At 42.6% G+C, this 16,443-nt stretch overlaps 1 protein-coding gene across 1 annotated transcript in view; it reads left to right on the top strand.

Moving 5' to 3' along the window:
• rsu1 (Ras suppressor protein 1) overlaps positions 1–16,443 on the top strand; it is a 144,256-nt gene that overhangs the window by 47,093 nt on the left and 80,720 nt on the right. Inside the window, exons 4-5 of the mRNA XM_060825560.1 lie at positions 837–957; positions 11,343–11,461. Of these exons, the coding sequence (XP_060681543.1) occupies positions 837–957; positions 11,343–11,461 (240 nt within the window). The remainder of the gene's footprint in view (positions 1–836; positions 958–11,342; positions 11,462–16,443) is intronic.

Here is a 16,443-nt window from a genome sequence, read left to right as displayed (position 1 = left end):
GCACATCTTCTCCCCAAAACCGCTCGCCAAGCCTCGTTATGTATTCTTAGCTAAGTATCCAGACATTCATAAACTATTGAAATAGCCTGCACCCCAAAGAAAATGCTCCATTAACAACTCTTACCCTGTGATCTAATATGCTAATTATGCAGTGTTTATTTGTGCGCAATAAATAGGTTTCAAATGCTTGTAGCTTCTGCTAATAATAATTGCCTAAATGATTGTTATTTTTTAAGTCTGTAATGAAAACCATATTATTAAAGAAAGTGTTAATTTTTAAAAGCTTTTTCATGCAACTTGTTGTTCCTGAAGCATTCATTGGTCTGTACAAAATATAGAGAGCATGAATGGGCACAGTCATGCTATAGATTGGCATGGAAGGTGGAGAAGGGCATAAAGTAGCATAGATGGTCCATGAGAGTGTGGTGCTGAGAGGGCTAAGGACTATGCCACATTTTGCTGTCATTATTACCACCGGGTGTCCAAGGTAGACTGATTTTGAACAGTCTGCTCCGACACCCAGTTCTTGCAGAAGCAGCAGGCTCTCAAGCTATCTCTCGCATTCTCCCCAATTTGAAGGTGAACATCAGCACATTCTCTTTAGATTGTCTTTTCCAAAAGTATGAAGAATTCTTAAAATTGTTTGCCTTGATGGGAATGGGTAGTCACCATCGTGCTTTAGGTACACATTGTAATGAGCTGCCCCATACCATGTGTTGTGTACCCAAAAAGTATAATAATCTTCTGCTCAATATTTATGCTTTGTTTCTCCTCAAGCTGGTATCACTTGAAATGAAAAGTGATATTGAGTGTATTCCTGCTCTGTTACTTTTCAGGTGTTCCAGCAAATATAGCTGACTTGAGGAATCTGGAAGTCCTGAATGTTTTCAACAATCAGATAGAAGATCTTCCAACGCAAATAAGCAGCCTACAGAAACTGAAGCATCTGAACCTTGGGTAGGTAAATATTAATGGCCAGTTAAATTGCAATATAATGAATTGGGTAAATAAAGAAGTAGGAAAAATGAGACGTGCACAGGAAGTATAAGTGGAGAAGGTGTTCCCAAATTAAACAATTCGTTTCCCTTTAGTTCTGCAAATAACCTATTTTAGAAGATAAATTGCAGATAAGCAACAGAACATGTGATATTACATTTGTTTTCTATTCCCAGCCCCTTCCCCAAACATTCAACCACCTCCCCAGCAGATTCATGCAAAAAGACACACTTCCTTGATGAAGAAGAACATTTCAGTTTGCTATGGGTCCTGACCGTATTCTGGCAGGAACCACATCCCTAGCCAGACAGTTCCATGATTATTAGCCCAAAAATGTAGAAAATTACCCAGGAATGTCCTGTCTGCACAAAGCAGAGCAAACCTAAAGACACGAAAAACAGCTCCATTAATCTACATTTGATTATTAGCAAAGTTAATGAAGGTCTTGCTGACAATGCTATCAAACAGCACTTGTACATCATGTTAAAGAAAACTAATTGCTAGAAAAGCTCAGCAGGTCTGGCAGCATCTGTGGAGAGAAATCAGAGTTAACATTTCGGATCCAGTGATCCTTCCTCAGAATGGAATCATGGGCTTGAAACAATAACTCTGATTTCTCTCCACGGATCCTGCCAGACCTGCTGAGCTTTTCCAGCATTTTTATTTTGATTTCCAGCATCCGCAGTTCTTTCAGTTTTTATTTTGCTCAATTTGAATTTAGTCTGGGCAACTCTGCCCCAACCGCATCTTCACTGCCTTGATCAAAACATGGACAAAAATGCTGAACTCCTAAGGTAAAATGCCAGTGACTGCCCTTGACATCAAAGCAGCATTCAACCGAGTGTGGCGTCAGGGAACCCTAGCAAAACTGGAATCATTAGGAATTTGGTTGACAGGGTGACCTAACACAAATGAAGGTGGTTGAGATCACTGAAGGCCAATCATTTCAGTCCTCTGACAATACTAGATATCGTTTAGTTGTTTTATCAAAACTTTCTCTCCATTGTAAGGTCAGTAGTAGGTTTTTCATTGGTGCTTGCTCAATATTCAGTGCCATTCAAGCTGATTCAGACACTGAAGCAGCCCATGTCCATATGGGAAATCCCTAAATTACATCAAGGCTCAGACGAATAATCGGCAAGTAGCATTTGTACCTTGAACATTCCATCTCCAGCAAGAGAGAACCTGGCAATCAGATTCATTCCTCAACAATCAAAGGTATTTCCATTTCTGGATCCACCACTATCCACAAGCTGATTTCACTACTGACTGAAACTGGACTATATTAGCCATACAAATACATTGGCTACAATTGCAGGTTAGAGGCTGGGAATTCTGCAGCAAGTAATTTACATTGTGATTCCAATCTAGAAGGTACAAATCCAGAGTGTGATAGGAGACTCCACACTTGCTAAATGATTACAGCTCCACCAGCTTTCAAGGAGCTTTGCTATCCAGGAGAATGCTGCTCGATGATGGCACATCTGCCACCTTAAAACATTCACTCCATTTGCCACAGTGGCAACAATATTGCACTACAGTACTTCACCAAGGCTCCTTTAACAACTTTGTTTTCACAAACTTCTTCACCTAGAAGAACAAGGGCAGCAGGTACAGACCATCACCTATAAGCCCTTCTCCAATCTGAAAAACCCAAACTTTCACCATTCCTCCACTATCAGTGGGTCAAAATCCTGGAACACCCTCCCTAAAAGCACTATGGATCTATCTACACAACAAGACCTGCAGCAATTTGAGAATCACCAGACATGGGCAATAAATGTTGGCCTAGCCATTGATATGTGCATTGTGTGGAAAAAGTTTCCATTGCAATTTCTTTTAGTCATTTATCCAATCCCTTTTTAAGAATGAAAGATTTTATGTTAGAGATATAAAGTTGCATTAATTTAAATACTAACTTCAGTCAAGCCTATTGAAGTCTGCATTTTGATTGTGCCTGTTTCATTTTACTCAAAACATGTGTTTTTAGATGAAAACATTTGGCTAAACAGGATTTGGAACTAAAGGCTTGGTTGGTAAAAGGCTTGCGTTCTGATCCAATATGCAGTACCTTACCCTTTCACCAATAAGCCTCTGTTCTAAATCTTTTTTGATCCCTTTCTATCTGAGAATATTTATGGATCTTATGATTTGTTTGTTATCCAATTGGAAACTTACAATTGGACTATTATAACTGGACATTAAAATTGAATTTTCAACCAAGAACTATGTTTTATACACTAATTGAATTATTAAAACTTAAAATACCCAAGTTGTTTTTCCTCTTCTGTCATTCGTGAGCTATCCGAGAACTTGATGGAAACTGAGACAAATTGCTAGCATGGAGCAGGGAGAACTGCTGGGGCCAAAAATGTCAAATACTGCAGATACTGGAAATCTGAAATCAAAACAAAATGCTGCAAATACTCAGTAGACTTTTAGATTAGACTTACAGTGTGGAAACAGGCCCTTCGGCCCAACAAGTCCACACCGACCCGCCGAAGCGAAACCCACCCATACCCTTACATTACCCCTTGTTACTTGGCAACATCTATTCAGATGTTGCAGGTAGTTGATACTTCATCAGAATTTGGAGTGCTTGGAGATGTTTTTAAAGTAAGCAGGAGCAAGAAAAGAAGAATGATTTGCAATCATACAAATAGCTCTTGTCTTCACCACTAGACATATCAAAACGATTTTCCATCAATGAAGTACTTTTGAAGTGTAGAAACGGTTGAATGTGGGAAATATAATGCCAGTTTCTGTTCAGCAAATTCTCCAAACTAGCAATATGATTAAGACAATATAATCTGTTTTTTTGTGAAGTGGATTTCTGAAATAAATATTGATATAACTTTAAAATTGTGCCATTGGATCTTTTACTTAAATTTTGAGAGGGGACCTGAGCTTAATACCTCAGCTGAAAGGCAGCACTTCTGATAACGCAGCACTCTGCCAATAAGACACTGGAGTGTCAGTCTTGGATTTTGTGCTCAAGTCTTGGAGCGGTACTTTAACCTGGAGCCATGTGACTTAAAGGTGAGAATACTACCAACCTAAATGATGCCTGATTCCTAAAGCTGTGAGGAAACAAACAGGGAAAGAAGGACAGATTAAATGAGAAAAGAGGTGACCTTGAAAAACCAAAAAAATGATTCTAATGGGATGAACAAAGGAACAAAAGATGTTTCTCGAGGAGGTGTGGTGGGAAGGTCGAATTTCCACCAACAGGGATATGCAAAAATAGGACCAAGGCTATGATCACAAATTGGGCAACACCCAATTTGAATCTAAAAGCAGCAAAGTACCGATTGAAAGTTGATCTGCTATTCTTTTGAGCTAATGCTGACTTTCACTGGAAAGGGTGAAAGGCTGGGAACAGGAAGATCTGAAAATTGAGCAGAGAATTAAATTACAGACAATCAGGTGCCCGGGGTCATGCTTGTTCTGTTATGGTTGATAGCACCTTTTAGGAATGACCAGGAAACAGAGAATTCCTCGAGATAAGGCTTTATTTGCAAACAAAGGATGTGGCCATCAGAGCAGTCCACTGCGAAAACCCACGAACAGCGAGAGTACACTAATGTTTTTTTCCATTTTTTTCCCCCTTTTTCTTTTTTGTGAACAAAACCCCTGACACTCCTGTTTATTTCTTTTTTCCTTTTCTTTTACCCCCACACTCTCGCCTAATTGCGGTTGTGCTTATATTTTCCCCAGCACCCATTTTGTGTGTGTGTGTGTGTGTGTGTGTGTGTGTGTGTGTGTGTGTGCGCGCGCGCGCAGGTGAGAGACACAAGGTACACGAATCTTTATTCAATTTCCACCACCAGGAAGACAGGAAAACACCCGAGTGGCCTGTGACAAGCAGTGCCCTTCACAAAAGGCAATGCTGTGTGATCAAAGAGTGAAGGGGAGGGCAGGGATTAAATCAAAACAGAGTTGGAAGGGGAAATAATGCACTCCACTCCCTGTGGCGCCCACCTCTCCCTGAACAACTCCAGAGTGTTGGTGGACACCGCGTGCTCCTTCTCCAAGGACACCCGGGCTCTAACATAACCGCGGAAGAGGGGCAGGCAGTCGGCCCTAATGACCCCCTCCGCGGCCCGCTGCCTGGACCTGTTTATGGCCAGTTTGGCCAGGCCCAGGAGCAGACCACGAGAAGGTCTACAGACCTGCCCTCCCTCCTCCGTACCGGGTGGCCCGAAGATCATGAGCGTGGGACTGAAGTGCAACGAAAAGCAGAGGAGGAGGTTTTTAAGAAAATCAAAAAGGGAGTGCAAACGCCCACACCCAATGTACACGTGGTGCACGGACTCCACAGTGCCACAGAACAAGCAGTTGGGCTGGGAGTCCAAACACTAATATTTATGTTGTTCTAAAAGCCATGCCCTGTCTGTTACATTAGCATAACCAATCACACTAAGCCTGCATTATATCCACTTAACCAATCAGATTGTGCCACAATTGTCTTCTGGATTGCTGCAGACCATCACGTTGCGGTGCGGTCAACTTTCTTCACTTTTTATCACCTGACAGGCCGCAGTCACAAGACTGACTCAAGCACGCAACCCAGACCTTATACTTGCGCAACATTCCAACATGTAATTATATACTCCTATTTACCATAGTACCAACATGTGAACTTTTTTTTATTGTCAGGTGTACAGAAGTATAGTGACAATCCGTACAGTCAGATCATAGGAAGCAAGGATGTACAGATCAAAAAGACTGCAACAGAGACATATGGGTTACATTGCTTATCGAGACCAGAGAGCCCATTCATCGGTCTAGTAATAGCTGGGAAGAAGTTGTTCCTGAACCTGCTGGTGCATGTGTTCTCAATCTTCTGTATGATTGAAGAGTTTGTAGGCGATCATTACATGAAATAGGAGCAGGTGTAGGCCAGTCTGCCCTTTGAGCCCATCCTGCTATTTGATAAGATCATAGCTGATTTGATTGAGGCCTGTACTATCTAGTTTGACTTGCTTGACTTCCGCCCACCTTCTGAGGACCCCTTCACCCGCCTCCAACACATTCCATTCTCCTGGACACCCCGTGCTGGCCTATTGCCCATCCTCGATCTCTTCATTTCCAACTGCTGCAGAGACATTAACCGCCTCAACCTGTCTACCCCCCCACTCCCTCTCCAACCTCTCACCATCTCGAAATGCAGGCCTCCATTCCCTCTGCTCCAATCCCAACCTCCCCATCAAACCAGCAGATAAAGGAGTGCAGTAGTAGTTTGGCACAGTGAACTCTACACCGCTGAAGCCAGGCGCCAACTCGCAGACACCTCCTCTTCCTGTGCCCTTGGCCATGACTCATCTGCCCCCCCCCCCCCCCAAATCACCAAACCACCATCTCCCAGATCATACAGAACCTCATCACCTTGGGAGATCTCCCTCCCACAACTTCCAACCTTGTAGTCCAGAAACCCCGCACCGCCCGGTTCTAGCACCTACTCAAGATCCATAAGCCTGACCACCCTGGCCGACCCATCGTTTCAGACTCCTCCTGCCCCACCGAACTCATCTCCACCTATCTCGATACTGTCCTATACCCCCGGTCCAGGAACTCTCCACATACTTTCAGGACACCTCACATGCCCTCTATCACCCCCAAGACTGCGGTTTCCCCAGGCCCCAATGCCTCATCTTCACCATGGACATCCAGTCACTCTACATCTCTATCTTCCATGACCAGGGCCTCCAAGCCCTCTGTTTCTTCCTCTCCCGACGTCCCCACGAGTACCTTTCCACTGACTCTCTCATTTGTTTGGCTGAGCTGGTCCTCGCCCTCAACAATCTCTCCCACTTCTTCCAGATAAAAGGGGTAGCCATGGGCGCCCGTTTGGGCCCCAGATATGCCTGTCTCTTTGTTGGCTGCTTAGAACAGTCCATTTTCTGTAATTACATCAGCACCACCCCCCACATTTTTCCTTTGCTACATTGATGACTGTATTGGTGCCACCTCGTGCTCCCAAGAAGAGGTTGAATAGTTCATCAACTTCACCAACATATTCCACCCCGACGTTAAATTCACCTGGACCATCTCTGACACCTCCCTCCCCTTCCTGGTCCTCTCCATCTCCATCAACGACGACCAACTCAACACTGACATTTTTTACAAACCCACGACTCCTACAGCTACCTGGATTACACCTCTTCCCACCCTACCTCCTGCAAAAATGCTATCCCCTATTCCCAATTCCTCTGCCTCCGCTGTATCTGCTCCCAGAAGGACCAGTTCCGCCACAGAAAATACTCGATGGCCTCCTTCTTTGAAGACTATAATTTCCCCTCCCACATGATTGAAGATGCCCTCCAATGCATCTCCTCTATGTCCCTCACCTCCACCCTCAAACCCCACCCCTCCAACCGTAACAAGGACAGAACCCCTCTCGTCCCCACCAACCTCCGCATCAACCGCCAACATTTCTGCCACCAACAGGGATATATTTCCCTCCCCACCCCTTTCCGCCTTTGGCAAAGTCCATTCCCTCCTTGACTACCTGGTCAGGTCCATGCCCCCCAACAACCCATCCTCCCATCCTGGCACCTTGCCCTGCTACCGCAGGAATTGTAAAACCTGTGCCTACACTTCCTCCCTCACCTCCATCCAAGGCCCCAAAGGAGCCTTCCACATCCATCAAAGTTTCACCTGCACATCTACCAATGTCATTTATTGTACTCGTTGCTCCCAGTGCGGTCTCCTTTACAGTGGGGAGACTGGACGCCATCTCGCAGGCAACATCTCCAGGATACCCACACCAATCAACCCCAGCGTCCCGTTGTGGCTGAACATTTCAACTCACCCCTCCCACTCTGCCGAGGACATGCAGGTCCTGGGCCGCCTCCACTGCTGCTCCCTCACCATCCGACACCTGGAGGAAAAATGCCTCATCTTCCACCTCGGAACACTTCAACCCCTGGGCATCAATGTGGACTTCACCAGTTTCCTCATCTCTTTCTTCCCCCAACAGTTCCAACCTTACAGCTCAGCACCATCCTCATAACCTGTCCTTCCCACCTATCTGCTCCACCTTCCTCTCTGACCTATCACCTTTATCTCCACCTCCATCCATCTATTGCACTCTTAGCTACCTTTATGCCAGCCCCACCCCCCCCTCCCATTTATCTCTCCACCCTGGAGGCTCCCAGCCTCATTCCTGATGAAGGGCTTTTGCCCGAAACATTGATTTTATTTATTATTTTTCTTCTGTTCTTTTCTCGTGCTCCTCAGATGCTGCCTGATCTGCTGTGCTTTCCCAGCACCAATCTAATCTTGACTCTAGTCTGTAGCATCACTTTCACCTAGTCGAATCTATCTGTGTTAAACACAATCAATGACCCTGTTGTCATTTCTCTCTGGGTAAGAGAATTCACAGGTGGGGAAGTAGACATGTTTGAACAATAAACTTTTGGGCTGGATCTTAGCAGAAACCAACTCGTATCCAATGTTAGTGAGTTTCTCTCCGCAAGCCCCAAAAAGTTTTCTCATGGCTCACTTGCCTCCTACTCCACAATACAACAAGCAGGGCACAACACATTCTCCCATTCTACACTGGTGAAGTACTGGCCTCTGCTGGAATGGCGGATGCTACACATCTGAAACAAAAAATCTTAATTGTTGTTGACGCTCAACAAGTCTGACACCATCTGTGGGAAAAACACAGTTAGTTTCTGATTAAGAGACGCCAGACTCTGCTTTCTTCCCACAGATAGCGTCAAACTTCCTGTGAGATCTTGTGGGGTCTCTGCCCCAGGGCCATCTTTATAGCCCAGCTGTGTACTTGGTCAAGCACTGGCAGTCCACAGCTGAGCTGCATTGGTTGTTTTATCTGTTTCAGATGTATCTGATAGGGAATTAGCACCTCTGCACCTCTCACTGACTGGGACCTGGAGGCCCTGATAAGGGAGGCAGTGTGCCTGTGGTCATAGCCCATGGAGAGTGTCGCTGAGATGTTGGTGACTGAAAGGTTAGATGAGCAAGTAGTGAGCTGAAGTCACCAGTTGTGTCCCCTGAGCTGCAGGTTGGGAATTGTCACTATCCAATTTCTTATCCCACAAGGCGGATAATGGGAAACCTGCAGATCAGTGATGTGAGATAATGTGACAGTCGGGGTGCTAATACATACAAACAGGCCTTTTACTGCTCACTAGAGAGGAACATGTCTCACTGCTCAACACTTGGTTGGAAAATGAATCATTTTACGCTCACTAGTGGAAAATTCCTCACTGTTAATCTTATGCAACTCTCCCAATGTATCCCACATCATTTTTTACTTTGGAAAATTCCCATCCATAGTGATAAAAGTATTTTAGTGCAATTAATTAAACTGCACTTGGCTACCATTCTTAAACACATCAGTGGATACTATTTTACTTGAAGTAAAAAAGAAACTATTTGTATTATCTTTAGACCATAACATGTAGTAGTAGACTGAGACCATTTGGCCCATTGAATCTGCTCTACCATTCGATCATGGCTGATATGTTTCTCACCCTCATTTCCCTGCCTTTTTTCTGTAACTTTTGACTTTCCTACTAATGAAGAACCTATCTACCATTGTCTTTAATGCACTCAGTGAATTGACCTCCACAGCCATCCACAACAATGAGTTCCACAGATTATCTACTTTCTGGTGGTAGAACTTCCTCCTCATCTCCATTTTAAATGGTTGTCCCTTCACTCCGAAGCTGTGCCCTTGGGTTCTAGTCTCTTCTATTGGTGGAAATGTCTTCTACATGTCCATTCTGTCCAGGTCTCTCAGTATTCTGTAAGTTTCATTCAGATCCCTCCTCGGCCTCAACCGTGCCTTTCATCCATCTGAAAATTCTTGTAAACCTCCTCTGGAGCTCCTCCAAGGCCATCACATCCCCTCCTTCGGCATGGGGTGCAAAACTGCTCACTATTCCAAATGTGGTCTGATGAGAGCCTTATACTGCTTCAGCAGTACATTCCTGCTCATGTATTCTAGCCTGCTTGAAATGAATGCCAACATTGCATTTGCCTTCAGAATGGCCAACTGAACCTGCATTGTAACCTTAAGGGAATCATGAACTAGGATTCCCTTTGTGCTTCAGGTTTCCAAAGCCTTTCCTTTTTGAAATTAGTCTGCACATCTATTCTTCCTGCCAAAGTGCATAACCTCGCACTTTCCCACATTGTTTTCTATCTGCCACTTCTTTGTCCACTCTCCGACTCTGTCCAACTCCTTCTGCAGCCTCCTCACATCCTCAATATTGTGTGTCCCTCCACTATATTTGTGGCATTTGTAAACTTAGCAACAATGCCCTCAGTTCATTTGTCCAGATTGTATATTAACAATGTGAGTTGTTGTGGACCAAACACTGGTCCCTGCAGAACTCCGCTAGTAACTGGCTGTTATCCTGAAAAAGGCCTCTTTATCCCTACTTTCTATTTTCTTCCAGTCAGCCGATTCTCTATCTGTGCCAGGATCTTGCTCTTAACACCAGGCGCTCCTCTATTTAGCAGCCTCCTGTGCAACACTCAGTAAAGGTCATCCAGAAATCCAAATATATTAGGTCCATTGTCTCACCTTTATTTAACTTGCTCCTCAAAGAATTCTACAGATTTTTTTAAGCATGACCTCCCCTTGCTGACTCAGCTTTTTTTTTACTTTGCACTTCGAAGTGCTCATCCTTAATAATGGACTGTAGAATCTTAAGAATGACTGAGGCCAGGCTGACCAGCCTATAGTTTCCTGTCTTGTTTCTCCCTCTCTTCTTAAACAGGGGTGTTACATTAGCTATTTTCCAGTCCTCTGGGACTCTCTCTGGCTCCAGAATTCCTGAGAGATCACTACCAATACCTCTATAATCTCCTCAGCCATCTCCTTTAGAATATCTGGTCTGGTTGATTTATCAGCCTTCAGACCTTTCAGCTTCCCCAGCACCTTCATCTTCTTTTGGCACAACACTCTGCTCTTGATGTCTTCCACTGTGAAGACTGTTGCAGTGTAGCTGTTCAGTTCCTTGGCCATTTCTTTGTTCCCTATTATGACTTCTCCAGCCTCGTTTTCCAGTGGTCCGATTTCCACTCTTGCCTTTCTCTTGCATTGTTGTATTGCACTGGTTCATGGATGATTTGATATTTGTGACTGCAAACAGATTTGGAGCTTTGAGTTGTAACTTAATCGGTACATTTGGATGCAATTTCCTAATTATTAAATGAGCCAACATTACCTTCTCGGGAAGGTGGGTGATTGACCGACAATCCATCAGTTGGTGAGAAAAGTTGACTCAGTTGTTAATGTAGTGAAATGTGTACACACAGGCATTTGGAATAAAAACTCTTTATTATTTCTCACCTCTTCCCAACAGCATGAACAGGTTGAACACTCTGCCACGAGGATTTGGGTCTCTACCAGCTCTGGAAGTGCTTGATTTGACATATAACAACTTGAGTGAAAATTCTCTACCTGGCAACTTCTTCTACCTCAGTATGGAACTTTTCATTTTCAATAGTTTATTTATTTATTTTTGATAGCATGCATTGACCAGCAATAAAAGTGAAGTTAGTCAGTGCTCTTGCTAGTTTCAGAATTCGGTCTGTTGTGAGGACTTGATCCTGCACCTGGTTGTCCCTATAGAACACAATTTGAATGGGTGAACATTGCAAAAATTGAACTGAATATAAGCACTTGACCTTGTAAAAATACTTCAAAATATGTTGGATCAATTGGTGGCAATGCTGAACAAATTGCAAATGTTTTCTTATGTCATATACATTAAAACCTTATAACTACTGTGCAACTATTTTGCAAATTCTTTCAATATGTAAATATGCCCTAGTGATTTTTTGAAAATGGATTGCAATTCAGAATAGTTTTGTTCTCAGTTATTATCAGATAACTTAAATGATCAGACTTACGAAGTTTTGTGTCAAATTGTCCTTTTTATTTCTATAGCAACATTTTTGTTTCAAATTTAGCGTGGAGTCAGTCATTTCCCAAATTAAGAAGCATTTGTTTTCATTTGTGCACCACTGATTGCACATCCCTAGTTGTCCTTGAACTGAGTGGCTTGTCAGGTACTTTCAGGAGGCAGGTAAGAGTCACCCACATTTACTGGAGTGACATAGACCACACCAGATAAGGGTAGCAGGTTTTCTTCCATAAAGCATCTTAAAGAACCAGGGGTGGATTTTTACAACGATCAGTGATGGATTGTCATGGTCGCTATTAGCTTTTATATGCTAGATTGATGAATTGAATTCAAATTCCATTAGTTGTGGTGGAATTTAAATTCATTTAATAGATCTGAAAATGAAATCTAGGTTCCATAATGGTGGCCTTCACAGCATCAGCTGTTGTTGTAAAATCCCATGTGGTTCACTGATGTCTTTCCAGGAAGGAAATTTGCCTTAATTATTCAGTCTTCTCGATGAAACTCTGACTCTACAGAAAGTTGTTTGACTCTTAATAGCCCTATGATGTAAACTAGCAAGCCATTCCCTTCAAGGGTAATGCTAATATTTCTGGCCTTTAGTAATGCCCACATCCCATGAAAGAATAAAGAATAAAAGGCTGGGGAAGGAGCTGTGCTTTTTAAAAAAAAATCCTTTTATAGTTTCAGTATATTGCCGAGTGGTTGATTATCAATTACTGTCGAACAATACAGCACTTTTCTATTGCCATGGCAATCTGTCATCACTAGCCGAGAGATTTAATCCAGTTGGCTATTAGTAAAGCATAAAATCCGGCTTCTTCGTGCCTGGACAGAAGAAAGCCACTTAATTCTCTGAGAATGAGGTATCCAATTATGCCCACTCCACTGCTTTTTGTCCATACTCCTGCACATTTTCACTTTATAAGGATTGATCCAAATTACTTTTTGAAAGTTATCTAAACTACTTCCTCCACCTTTTTGTCAAACAGTATATTTCAGATCCCAACTTACTTTGCAATCTGTTTTCCATATGTCATGTCTGGTTCTTTTGCCATTTATCTTTCAATCTATATCCTCTTTTATCAACCTTTCCCCACTGCAAACAGCTTTTGCTTATTTTCCCTATCAATAAAACCTTGAAGAAATTCACTTTCCATAAAATCTCATTTTAACATTGTGCTGTAGAGAGAATTAACAACAAATTCACTAGTCTTCCCACATAACAGACGTTTTTGAAATGCAGTAGCATTGTAATACATGTCCTCTATATATTTAAGAGATTGACATGTTCTTGGACATGTGGCACCCAGAAGTGGGCAGAATACACTGAGGCATTTTTTTTTATATAAAGGTTACTTTATTCAGTCTCGCTTTATAAAGTAGTCGAGGATTCCATATACTTTTATTAAACAGTCTTCATAATGCCTTCAAAGTCTAAGTTCACCTGAAGTATGTTACTGTCCTCCATGCTGTTTCCTAAGGCATGAGGAAGAGAAATTAAGAAGCATTCTTTTAAAGGAAATCAAGTTTAAATGTAGGAAAACATTTCTGCAGTTGTAGAGAGCCTTATGAGACTGCATTTGGGTACTGTGTTCAGCTTTGTTCTCCTTACATAAGGATGAATATAATTGCGATAGAAGCAATTCGGAGAGGATCACTGTACAGATTCCTAAGATGAAAGTATTATAATCCAGTAGGTCTGACCTTTCACCTGTTGAAATTTCAAAGAACAAAGCATGATCTAATTAAATCATAAGATCCTGAGGGAACTCCACAAATAAATGTATTTCTAACTTCGATAAAATTTTACAAACATTGATGCTTTCACCTCGAGTCTGGCTCATTGATATAGTGGTGCCAATACTGATCCCTGGGTAACATATCTGTCCAGTTTGAAAAAAGATGTTTATTGTGACTCTGTACTTTCTGCAACATAAACAATTTAATGTTCATATAGCTACTGTTCCGTTGCTCTTGTGTTTCAGTATTGCCAGTCATGCTGACCTGTTCATACTAACAACTAGGGTGGTGGCCTTGTGCTAAGATAGTGGGAGCTGTCCCACTGCCTTACCAAGCAACAGCCTGACATTGTATGGCTCAATGAAGAATGTTAGGACCAACACTAGGCATCCCTAAAACAAGGGGTCAACCAGGACTATGTGCAGGCCAAACAACAAATGCAGCATGCACCAAATAGGGCGATGTGACCCTACAACCAATGGATCAGATTCGTGCTCTACAGTCCTTTTGCATCCAATGTCTGGGAATAAGGAAACTCCACAGTTATCCCCACTGGCAAGGATATGAGAGCCCAATACATCTTTTGTAAAAGACGAGAGTGTAGTGCTGGAAAAGCACAATAGGTCAGCCAGCATCTGAGGAGCAGGAGAATCGACATGTCAGGCATAAGACCTTCTTCAGGAATCCTGGCTCCTGAAGAAGGGCTTTTGCCGAAAACGTTGATTCTCCTGCTCCTCGGATGCTGCCTGACCTGCTGTGTATTTTTCTAGCACCACACTGTTGACTCTGAGCTTCAGCATCTGAAGTCCTCACTTTCTCCATCTGTGTAAAAGACAAGGCTGAAATACCTTCAGTAGTGTTCAGTCAGAAATACCTATTGGATGATCCACCCTAGCTTTCTCCCATACTATGGGTATCAGTCTTCAACCACTTCACTTCATTCATGATATCATGAAATAGCTGATGTCACTAGTTTCCTCCAAAAGCCATGAGCCCTGACAATATTCAGGCAGTTTACTGAAGACTTGTGCTCTTGAACTTGAATTTGCCACACCATACTTAAGGTACAACAGTGACATTTACCTTACAATGTGGAAAATTGCCCAGTTATGCCCTGTTTGCAAAAAGAAGGACAAATCCAACCCAGCCAGATACTGCCATATCAATAACTCCTGATCATTAGCTAAGTGATGGAATGCATTGTCAATGGTGCTGTGAAGTGTCAATTGCTCTTCCACTACTCTAAACACTCAGTCCTGTCACTGTGCACAGTAACAGCAATGTGTTCCATTTAAAAGATGCATAAAAAACATTCAAGGTTTCTTTAACAGCAAACCCATAACTGCTACCACCTAGAAAGACAAGGGCAATAAATGCATTGGAGCACTAGCACCTACATATTTCCTTCCTAGCCACATTCCATCCTGTGTTAGAAGTATATTACAATTCCTCCTTTTTGAGATCAAAATTCTGGAACACACTCCATAACTGCACTATGGGTGTACCTACTGATCCCCAACCACATGGACTGCAATGTTTCAAGAAGGTAGCTCACCACGCCCTTCTCAAGGGCAGTAAGTGCTGAGCTAGCAAGTGTTATCCATATCTTGTGATTGGGGCATGGGAAAGTAACTTTTAATTTGTTTTTCAGACTGTTATGCAGGGCTAAAGCATATAATTTCTAGTCCATTTGTATCATTTATGCTATTTACAACTTTTTACCCAGCATGGAAGAGTACAAGTTTAAATTGTTAGAACATAGAACATTACAGCACAGTACAGGCCCTTTGGCCCTCGATGTTGCACCGACCTGTCATACCAATCTGAAGCCCATCTAACCTACACTATTCCATGTCCGTCCATATGCTTGTTCAATGACGACTTAAATGAGAGGCGACTCTCTGTGTGGAGTTTGCACATTCTCCCTGTGCCTGCGTGGGTTTTCTCCGGGTGCTCCGATTTCCTCCCACAATCCAAAAATGTGCAGGTTAGGTGAATTGGCTACGCTAAATTGCCCATAGTGTTAGGTGAAGGGGTAAATGTAGGGGAATGGATCTGGGTGGGTTGCGCTTCGGCAGGTCGGTGTGGACTTGTTGGGCCGAAGGGCCTGTTTCCGGGAAGTAATCTAATCTAAAGTTGTTGATAAATGAATTGAGTTTACGTTCTGATATAAAATAAAAGTCACTCCCATGAGTGTCATGTTTTACCTTTGGCATTTCTAATATTCTTGAGTCCTTAATGTTGTGAGCATGATCAGTTTTATCTACCTGCCTGTATACTCGCTGAGAATGCACTTGTCTATCTATAGAAATAGTTTGCATCTTTGGTTGTGCAGATAACACCCTTGGTATCACACACCTTTTGCTTCTAAACTATCAGTGCACAGAATGTGGTCATCTAGCCTATGGTACATTTGTCATCGAGTCCAATTTTGTCACATAACACAGCCTTTTCCCTATACCCCAGCAAATTAATATGCTACAATTAAGTGTTCAATTGCCTCTAAAGCTCAAGCAGAACCTGATTCTTCTACTTGTTTCAGGTAATGTTACAGATTTCAATGATACAATGCGTGATAACATTGTTCCTTATTTCACCTCTAGTTATTTGTTAATTATTTTCAATATATGATCTCAGGTTACCATGACATTCCTACCAAACCATTCAATTTTCCTTGAGTTGTCCTCTCAATGTTCTCTGCTGTAAGGAGAACAAAACCAAATCCTTCAGTCTCTTTTAAATGCCTTCATTTTTGATAGCAGGCTGATAAACTTCCTTTTAACTGTGTCCATGA

This window comes from Hemiscyllium ocellatum, chromosome 5, assembly GCF_020745735.1.
Source record: "Hemiscyllium ocellatum isolate sHemOce1 chromosome 5, sHemOce1.pat.X.cur, whole genome shotgun sequence".
Lineage (NCBI taxonomy): Eukaryota > Metazoa > Chordata > Chondrichthyes > Orectolobiformes > Hemiscylliidae > Hemiscyllium > Hemiscyllium ocellatum.
The sequence above is the reverse complement of the archived record's forward strand: the minus strand, read 5'-3'. Positions and strand labels throughout refer to the sequence as shown.